We start from the raw sequence: 9,057 nt of genomic DNA on the forward strand, positions 1-9,057 counted from the left end.
GAATAAGCGTCTCTAAGCACGTCCTTGCATACGAGTGCTGTATGAAGTTCGAAGTGGCTTGTTACGTTAATTGATATTCGTCGTGCCTATGCTTGGTTTCTTTTGCCAAGGCATGAGGAATGACGTTGTATCCTCGCACGGAAAACAGGCGAAGGCACCTTGCAAAGATCACAATTCTATCCAACTCCATTTGAGCCGTGCATCTAATTTACAGAAACATCTAGAATCTAGATTTGACAATGTTTCCCCGGAAAATACTCTCACTATCCTCGAGGTTCGCAACCCAAGTTCTGGTGGATCTGACGGAAAGGTTGATAACCTGGGGCTGCGGGCAGAGATTCTCCGTCTGACCACAAATCCCCCCTCTGGTCGCGGCACTAAATACGGAGAAGCTCTATCGTGAAGGTATCTGCAGGCACGTCAAGGCAATTTGCGGAGCTCGCTATTTCAGCCTGCGACTCATGNTTGCGATGTGTTCTGCGGGCATCCCACACAACCGTGATTACTTAGCTCGCACGGTCACAGCCACCACAGCCACCCGCTCCTCACTTCCCCTCATCGTCAGTATCCGTATCAGCTCATTAAAGCATGATCTTATAAGTCGTCTTCTTTTACTTTACAAAGGCCTGAGTTGTGCTCCTTGAGCCCAATACCAAACGCGAAGATATACACACCTACATTTATAGCCATACGCTGAAAGGCTGAGATGAGGTTGCTCAATACGACCTCTCTCGAGCTGAAAGACTTCATCGGCTCCAATATCCCTCCGTATGTCATCCTTAGCCACACATGGAGTGATGAGGAAGTCCTATTCGATGACATCCAGAAAGGCACTGCTGCTTTGAAAAAAGGGCATGCGAAACTAAAGGGCTGTTGTCAAAAAGGAGCAGAAGATGGGTTTGACTGGGCGTGGATCGACACGTGCTGTATCGATAAATCTAGCAGTGCTGAACTTTCAGAGGCAATCAATTCAATGTATGAGTGGTACAAGAAGTCCACAATATGTTATGCGTACTTGCAAGATGTGAGCACGAATGCTCTGAGCTCTTCAAACCCCTCCTTTACCAGGTATGATAACCTTCAACGTTCTTTCGATTGGGCACGTTCTTTCGAGTGGGTACATATGCAAGAAAACCGAGTAAAAAGAGACGCAGCCGGGTGGTCCCAGGTATCTACCCCAAAGATATTCAGGCCCCAAGATTTCTCTAAGAGCCGATGGTTCACAAGAGGGTGGACTCTACAAGAATTAGTTGCTTCAAAAGTCGTCGAATTCTATACAGCAGAGTGGGTTGAGATCGGAACCAAGAGAAGCCTACTTACACAACTTTCCGCCATTACTGGGATACCTCCTCATATTCTACGTGGAGGAAGCCCTTCAACCTGTAACATTGCCGAACGAATGTCATGGGCTTCCAAACGACAAACCTCAAGAGAAGAAGATCTTGCATACTGCTTGTTAGGACTATTTAATGTGAATATGCCCATGCTATATGGTGAGGGAAAGAAAGCATTTTACCGGCTTCAAGAGCAAATCATGAACCAGGAGGAAGACTATAGCATCTTTGCATGGTCCCTTCAGTACGACTGCGGTCCGTCGTTGACTGGTTTACTTGCTTCCTCTCCTGTTGAATTTTCGAAAACCGCCCCATCGGGACTGCAACTTCCAACGCTACAACACCTATTGTTTCCGAAAGCACCCGGGGAGGCATCCGACGCGTTTAACAATCAGCTTCTGGCGCCTCACATTTGGGGTCATAACCCCTGGGGCCCGGATAAACTCACACAGATCAATATGCGTGATTTCTACGCCACTGGATCCTGGTACCGAGTCTTACACGACAAAGAATATGAGAGTCTAAACACACATATCCCACATCAGCATTTGTCGGCTTCTGGCACTACACCTAGCCAAGATCAGGCACCCTGGAAACCGCCTCAGCTCACGAGTCGAGGCCTCCGTGTCAGCCTCCCAATAAGGAAACCCAATGATCCCACGTTGCCTTCAGTCGCTTGGATTTATTGTAAATTTGGATTAGAAGCTCGGCTTCTGTGTATTCTCTTACAGCATCTAAGCCCCTCCTCACAACTGCTTGGCAGGCATTCCGCATCATGGCTAATTAGCGTTGACGCGTCCATCATAAAAGAATTCGTACTTACGGAGTTATACCTCCATCCAAACGGGACATTCGAAGAACCACCCTCGAATCCGCATCCAAGCAGTTACTCCTTCAAACCCTGGGGTCGTGTCAAAGTAAAATTGCCAAACACCACTAGCAACTACCTAATTTACGTTGTCTCGGCTTACCCCTATACAAGCTGGAGCTTAAATGAGTTCTTCTTCCACGGCGATCCCCCAGTTATCGGCGTCTTGTTATTCGAGTGCGTACATGAACAACAATGTATCCGCTTCACCGTCGCTATTGGTGCGTATGAAGGACATCCTTGGTGCGAGGTCCGAAAAGAGTCGGACCAAAATGAGAACACGCTAGAAGCATTATTTCAAGAGATATCGAGGACATTCCATCCCGAAACATCCGGTTATAGGTCAGATCGGGCAGCCGTCTTGGCTAGTCCAGGCCTCTTCTGCTCAGCAGCCATGCGCAAGAGTCTTGCTACAGAAGATCATATCACTGTCTATGAACTCAGGGTTACTTCCTGTGCAGCGGAACGGCCCGATATTTGGATTGGTCTGCACATGTCTGAGAGCGGCGGAGCCCGACAGCCGACCTACCAGAAACATTGGGGGAAAACGTCGGAGGGGGTTAAACCTGAGACCTTTTTCGAAGAGCCTAGTAAGCTTCGATCTCCTCCTGTAAAGGACAAAACATGGTTCCTTAAGAGTGAAGAATGGCGTGATAAGGCTAGATCACTCTCTGGGGGTGGGGCTATATTGAGCTCTGTGGGGGCTGCATTGTCTACTGTGTACGAAGAGCATAATGGTTGATAGCAAATTGCGGACACGAAATACCGTTCCAAGGAAATGCGATCGCAATCTTTCGAGCTATGATTTTTACCCAACGGTGGCGGTTAGACTGGTCTCAATTAATAACATATACATGCATCAAAACCTACATGATTATTAACTCCAGGATCAAGCTGAACTTAAAGACCCCTTTAAACAATAAACTGACCTTAGTGGGCAAACTTCTATTCAAGTAGCAGTATTATTCACTTATAAAGATAGGGCAGTGGTATTCTTACATGCCTTTTCGGTGCATACACATCCCCCCAGATTAGGCTTAGTGCTTGCCTATAGGAGACTTATGAGGCAAGGAAGGAAGAATCGCGGAAGCTTTCAATCGGTTTAAACTGCTGAGACGGCACAGGGGTAAATGCTTGCGGTAGAGCAGTAGATGTAGTCGATTGAGAAGCTGCAGTTGCAATGGTTGATTGTGATCCTCCGCATCCTCCTCGTCCTCCCGCACGTCCGTCCTCTTCCTCGCCTACACCTTCGAGGAGGCTCCTAGTGTGAAGGGTTGCGCGCGGGTGGGCGTATTTAACGCGATAGATTGTTATCTCGCTACCAGACGTCCACCAATCACAAACCGGCTTATATAAGGTTGGGTGGACGGACTACTATCTCTAACTTGATTTAATACTCTAATATTCGGCCGTCTATTTCAACAGGATCCTTTCCCTTTTTGTCACCAAGCGTATGCTTGGCCGGGGACCCAATAGCAAGTACGCTAGCTTTATGAGCCTCATGCGCGTCTGCAGAAGCTCCCTATCGCCATCACTTTAATTTCAATGGAATGACAGTCTCTTTTAGTTTGGTATCACTAGAACCCTCGTCAGTATCACTTAAGATTGATGTAAAATTACCACGAGCTAATTGAGTATAGGTCCTGCGAGCTCTGGCGCACGCTCTGCTCTGCCAGGTTGATAGAGTGGGAGAGGTGGCGGCTCTTGATGGCTGTTAGGTACCGAATGGGTCACGACAGGCTCCTTCTCACCAAAATATTGGTGAGAATCGCCTAATATGGTACCATGGAGTACCTCAGTGCCATTAAACCACAAGTCGTCGTCCTCCCCCGCTTCCAAAGTGACCACCTCATCTTCTAACCGTGTGGTGTCACGTGACACGTCGCCGAGCTCAAAGAGACTGCCCAAGTACCCCCCCTACCAACAGACGGTTTCCAATATGTCGCTTTCTCTTTATTTGGCTATTCTTGTGGCAACATGTGAATGCCAAGTCATTGCGGTCTTCTACCACTCCGATGTCATCAGAGAAGCATACCCTGCTGGTAATGGAAGGCCTGGAGATTTGTTTTTAAGTTCTAAGGAGCAACAGCAACGCCTTTTGGAGAAGCTGGAGCGGAGAAGGTCAGTCAGAATGTCGATTCCTTGTGGTCTGAAGGCCCTTTCGAATCTGATGTAGGGTCGCGCCCATGTCATACCGCTCGTTTGATTGCGATATTGATAATTTATGTGGACTTTACAATTCTTTCACTTCTCAATGAAGCTCGATTTTAAACTGTCTAAATATACCCTCAGTCCTTCCTGTGAGGGGACTTCCAATACACTAAACCACAGCTGGTAATTTCAGAGTTTATACTGGAGGAAATCCTTTCACGGAGAAATATACCTACTTTCCAGGGATTCAAGAATGGATTTTCCAGAATGGTACCGGAAGTATACTCGAGCCACTCAACATATGAAGGAACGCATTGCCATACTAAGAAATCCAGATGTGTCTCAGCTTCTGGAGAGTGATTCAAACTACGACTGTCAGGTACTCGGAAACCTAACTGTAAGCCCCGGGGTTACTGCAAAAGCGGCCACGTATAACCGATCATTTGGTCTTACAACCGGTATTCACACAACAAGCTTCAGTGGCGATGGTGGGAATACCTATACCGGCACTATTTACTGTTCTTACCCAGACCAGGTCTGCGTATATCAGCTGATCTCTACAGCTAACCTTCCGGAAGTCTTAATTAGTCTAGAAAATCAGCTCGTTAACTCCACTACACAGAACCAGACTTGCGGGAAAGGATATGTTCGTCCCACTAGCATTACCCAAGCCGACCTCCTGTTGGGATGAAATATGATGCTATTGCTCGTGCCATAGGAGGAGGCCATTCTTCTTGTTGCAGTAACACAACGTCTGGCACCCTGAATATTCCTTCTATCCGTTAAACCCGCTCGATTGGGTTCATTATAAGTGTTGGGACAAATTATGACCAAACAAAGGGAAATGCAGCCAGCGGTTTCTCTTTCAGAGGAGACGACCCAGGTCCGCACGTTGAGAAAGTCACTTCTGCTGCTGCTGCCAAATCCGCCACTATTTTATCCAATGCACATATCAAAGACTACCAGATTCTTTCTGAGGCGTTCTCGCTGGAACTGCCAGACCCAAACAATTCCGCGGGAGTTGAAACTTCCACTCTAATCAATCAATACACCTCGAATGATACAGGCGACTCATTTCTTGAATCCCTCCTCTCGAACTATTCCCGCCATCTATTCATCTCACCTTCAAGAGACAATTCTCTTCCTCCCAATCTCCAATGTCGCTGGAGTTACCAGCTTACCTCAGCTTGGAGCGCGGACTACCATGCCAACATCAACCTACAGATGAACCACTGGGTGGTAGACTAGACAGGACTTGGGGGTCTGCAAGTAGCACCATGGCGATACATGCAGGATACTTGGGTACCTCAAGGCACCGAAACAGCACAGCTTCTATACGGGCTCCAGGATGGGTAACACACAACAAAATGAACATATTTGGGCACACTGGGATGAAGGATTCCGCGCAATGGGCAAACTTTACATTACCTCCCTTTCCTTCTCCCTCCCCTTCTGCCCACTCCCAAAATCGATCTAACGTGATCGTCTAGACCCCGCCTCAGCAGCCTGGGTGATGCAACACGTCTCCGACCATTTCTCTTACTCGCAAAACATGACCTGGCTCCGGGCCCAAGGCTACCCATTGCTAAAAGGCGTCACAGCCTTCTGGCTCTCCCAGCTGCAACAGGACGCCTACACGCACGACGGCATGCTCGTCTTCAACCTATGCAACAGCCCCGAGCACGGCCCGACAACATTCGCCTGCACGCATTACCAGCAGCTGCTACACCAGCTCTTCGCAACCATCCTCTCTCTCGGCCTGCTAGCCTCCGACTCCACCGCCTTCCTCACCAACGTCTCGGCCACCCTAGCAGCGCTAGACAAAGGCCTGCACATCTCATCCTGGGGTGGTGTGCGGGAATGGAAGCTCCAGCCAGCCAAGGCTACGACTTCAAAAACGACACGCACCGGCACCTGTCGAACCTGTGGGACTAGTACCCGGGCATATCGCTCTCGTCGCTCGCGCCCGCGCCCCCGTTCCTCGGCGGCTTCGCCAACGCAACCATCCAGCGCCGTCGTGACCAACCTGTGGAGCCGCGGGCCTGGCAACGGGCCGGATGCGAACGCCGGGTGGGAGAAGGTGTGGCGCGTGGCGTACTGGGGAGTCATGTTTGTGAATAAAGAGGGGAAGGTCTCGAAGAGGTTTAATAGTAATTCAGGAGTGGTATAGAAGACATTTAGCCTACCACCAGTCAATTACAGGAAGGATAATATATACATATCTTACACGATCTCTTTAAATAGAGTTGACTCCAAACCCCGCGCCAAATGCCAAACTTTTTTCTTGAACAAATGCTTTAGTAGAACCTCGGCCCCCTGTCCGCCTGCATATTCGCCCGCGTCTGCTCTTCAGTCCTCTTTAGTTCTCTCACCAGCTTCTGTCCCCTCTCCTGCTCCACCTCCTGCTCCCTCGCTTTCTCCTCTCTCGCCGCAGCCTCCTTCATAGCTTTCCGCCGCTTTTTTGACTGAAACAGCGCTTCCTCTTCCTCAATCTCTCTCAGCACTATGACTCAGACAAATCAGTAATCGCCCCCAGCTTAATTGACGGAAGAGAGCAGCGCTCACCATCCTCCCACTCCCTCTCACTCTCCTTATCCCCAGTCCCCAGTACCCTCTCCACATCGACCTCCTCCCCCCTCTGCACGCGCTCAATGACCTCTCGCAACAACCCAATCTTCGCATCCGCCCGCCTGCTGAAATTCGCAATGTCGTTCTTCAGCGCAATCATCTGGATGGCCTGCGACCCTATAAGCAACCCCAGGATGATATACGGCGTGGCGGGGTTCCACCCTTTCGGTTTCGGGGTCGTGGAAGCGCCAGCCGGGGCGCGCCGTCGCAGGAATTTAGGGATAATAGAGTGCCAAATGGAGGGCTGCACGACGCGCGGCAGGGAGTTGGTGGATATGAAGCGGCGGGCGTAGTTGGAGAGGAGGAAGAGGCTGCAGGGGCGGGGGCAGGGGCGGAGTGGCGAGGCGAAGAAAAGGTATGAAGCGGACGGAGCTCGCAGGAGCTGGCGGAAGAGAGTGGAGGCGTCCATGGCCCGTATGGGTTGCTGGTAGGTCTTGGTATGAAGACTTAGAAAACTTTTTGGTGTTGAGCTTCTGGAAGATCTGTGATGGATTCTGCATATTCGGGATGGAAAATACGCAGATTGCTTGACCTCCCCCAGATTTTGAGGAGTCCCAGCCGAGGCTCGGTGTTTAATGAATCGTATAGCAACAATACATGTTCCGCTTTAATGTAGATGATATTGCTCTCTTTCTAAACCCTCTCTAATTTTCTATTCGTGATGATATTTTGAGGCCTTTCTATCCCTATTCACGCCATTCTATCCTTAACCCATCTCAGCGCCAGACATCCATGGGCATCGTCAACTCCAGCCACACGCCCTTCGAGCGCGCAACCGAAGTCTTCAAACTCGCAAGCGTTGAAGGCTACGATGTACGCCCGTTCGATATCCTCTTTCCATATATCTCTCCAAATTCTTGCCCAACAAGCGCTAACCCCTCCTCCCCAAAGTAGGGCTTCGACTCCCCCCTCTCCCACCACCTAACGCTCCTCTCCGCAACGCACAACCCGACGCCCTCGCACCCGCACAACGCCACAACGACCTTCTCCATGACGGTCCCGCACACGCTGTGCAACATGTCCGGCTCGCTGCACGGCGGCGCCGTCGCGCTGATCTTCGACATCTGCACCTCCGTCACCATCGCCATTGCCGCGAAGGAGGGCTTCTGGGACCACGGTCATGTCAGCCGCACGCTGAACTGCACGTATCTGCGGCCGGCGGCCGAGGGCCAGAAAGTGCTGGTGGAGAGCGAGGTCGTGCATTTAGGGCGGCGGATGGGGGTTGTGCGAGGCGTGATTAGAGGGGCGGAGGGCGAGGGCGAGGGGAAGGTGTATTATACATGTGAGCATGGGAAGGCGTGTTTGGATGGGGGGAGGTTGTGAGGGGGCGGGAATGGGGAGGGGGGATGTGAGCAAAGGCGAGAGATGGGAAGAGGTTGGGCTTGGCTCGCTCGGCGTTGGCGGATATTTAGTTTGATGGTGCGACAGTGGAGGACGGCATATGTTAATTTAAGGTGCTTGGAAGCTGTGGGCAAATAGATGGTGGTGTACAGTGATCATAAATAGAAAGCCAAATTTCGGAATCAGGACAGATGACACATACTTTACGTTCTAGAATTCGGACGGTCAACGCCCCTATCGGAAGATGATCCCACAATAAACTCCATTCTATATCTTGACTCAGGTTTGACTAGTTCCTTCTACCTTGAGATTATCCCAATCTTTGGATACAGTGCAAAAATGGCTGAAAACTCTCTCGAATAGCTCAAAAAAAACTCTAAGCCATTTACCCAGCAAAAGTTTTTAAGGGGTAATCGTCGGTGTAGCGGATGCTAGAAGGCTAGGAGAGGGCTACCAGGCTGTAGTCTGTACTGAGGGCGCGGGCCCTATATTACCGCTCATAGTGAAGCAAGGCATCACCCTAAGTCCCGTGCTTGTAAGTAACTGCTACTTTTAAGATTTCTTCGTTGGTGATCCAGCTTGACTTACGTTGGTGCTACAGGAAGGCCCGCTGAATTGAACGACCCCGGTATCGTAGAATAGCAGAGGGGCATTTTATTTTGAATACTTGGCGTATATTCTGAGCTAGGGGGAAGTCAACCGGAGGCCTACACAGTGTGGGGATTTGTAGTTACT

At 50.1% G+C, this 9,057-nt stretch overlaps 4 protein-coding genes across 4 annotated transcripts; 3 read left to right on the plus strand and 1 right to left on the minus strand.

Annotated features, from left to right (window-relative positions):
• Positions 1-706: 706 nt before the first annotated feature.
• On the plus strand, positions 707-2,173 carry K441DRAFT_514771 (HET-domain-containing protein; the record flags this gene model as incomplete). Its single annotated transcript, XM_067642106.1, has 2 exons — positions 707-1,068; positions 1,192-2,173. Coding segments are annotated over 2 exons (1,344 nt in total), but the record flags the coding sequence as incomplete, so codon positions are not given.
• Positions 2,174-5,687: 3,514 nt separating this feature from the next.
• On the plus strand, positions 5,688-6,817 carry K441DRAFT_670908 (glycoside hydrolase family 95 protein). The gene has a single exon (XM_067650343.1). It carries the CDS (start codon positions 5,906-5,908, stop codon positions 6,521-6,523), a length of 618 nt encoding a protein of 205 aa, XP_067496841.1. The 5' UTR covers positions 5,688-5,905; the 3' UTR covers positions 6,524-6,817.
• On the minus strand, positions 6,487-7,409 carry K441DRAFT_623134 (uncharacterized protein). Its single transcript, XM_067646028.1, has 3 exons — positions 6,919-7,409; positions 6,572-6,856; positions 6,487-6,519 (listed from the first exon to the last, which is right to left on the minus strand). Exons 1-2 carry the CDS (start codon positions 7,388-7,390, stop codon positions 6,651-6,653), a joined length of 678 nt encoding a protein of 225 aa, XP_067496842.1. The 5' UTR covers positions 7,391-7,409; the 3' UTR covers positions 6,487-6,519; positions 6,572-6,650.
• A 158-nt stretch (positions 7,410-7,567) lies between these two features.
• Positions 7,568-8,385, plus strand: K441DRAFT_670910 (Thioesterase/thiol ester dehydrase-isomerase). Its single transcript, XM_067650344.1, has 2 exons — positions 7,568-7,794; positions 7,876-8,385. Exons 1-2 carry the CDS (start codon positions 7,714-7,716, stop codon positions 8,302-8,304), a joined length of 510 nt encoding a protein of 169 aa, XP_067496843.1. The 5' UTR covers positions 7,568-7,713; the 3' UTR covers positions 8,305-8,385.
• The last annotated feature ends 672 nt before the right edge of the window (positions 8,386-9,057 follow it).

Source organism: Cenococcum geophilum (genome assembly GCF_001692895.1).
Source record: "Cenococcum geophilum 1.58 unplaced genomic scaffold K441scaffold_87, whole genome shotgun sequence".
Lineage (NCBI taxonomy): Eukaryota > Fungi > Ascomycota > Dothideomycetes > Gloniales > Gloniaceae > Cenococcum > Cenococcum geophilum.

Coding starts and splice junctions, on each gene's coding strand:
- K441DRAFT_670908 (XM_067650343.1), top strand. CDS start 5,906: ATGACCTGGCTCCGGGCCCAAGGCTACCCATTGCTAAAAGGCGTCACA.
- K441DRAFT_623134 (XM_067646028.1), bottom strand. CDS start 7,390: ATGGACGCCTCCACTCTCTTCCGCCAGCTCCTGCGAGCTCCGTCCGCT. Junction 6,857..6,918: donor TGAGAGGGAGTGGGAGGATG/GTGAGCGCTGCT, acceptor TCTGAGTCATAG/TGCTGAGAGAGATTGAGGAA.
- K441DRAFT_670910 (XM_067650344.1), top strand. CDS start 7,714: ATGGGCATCGTCAACTCCAGCCACACGCCCTTCGAGCGCGCAACCGAA. Junction 7,795..7,875: donor CAAGCGTTGAAGGCTACGAT/GTACGCCCGTTC, acceptor TCCCCAAAGTAG/GGCTTCGACTCCCCCCTCTC.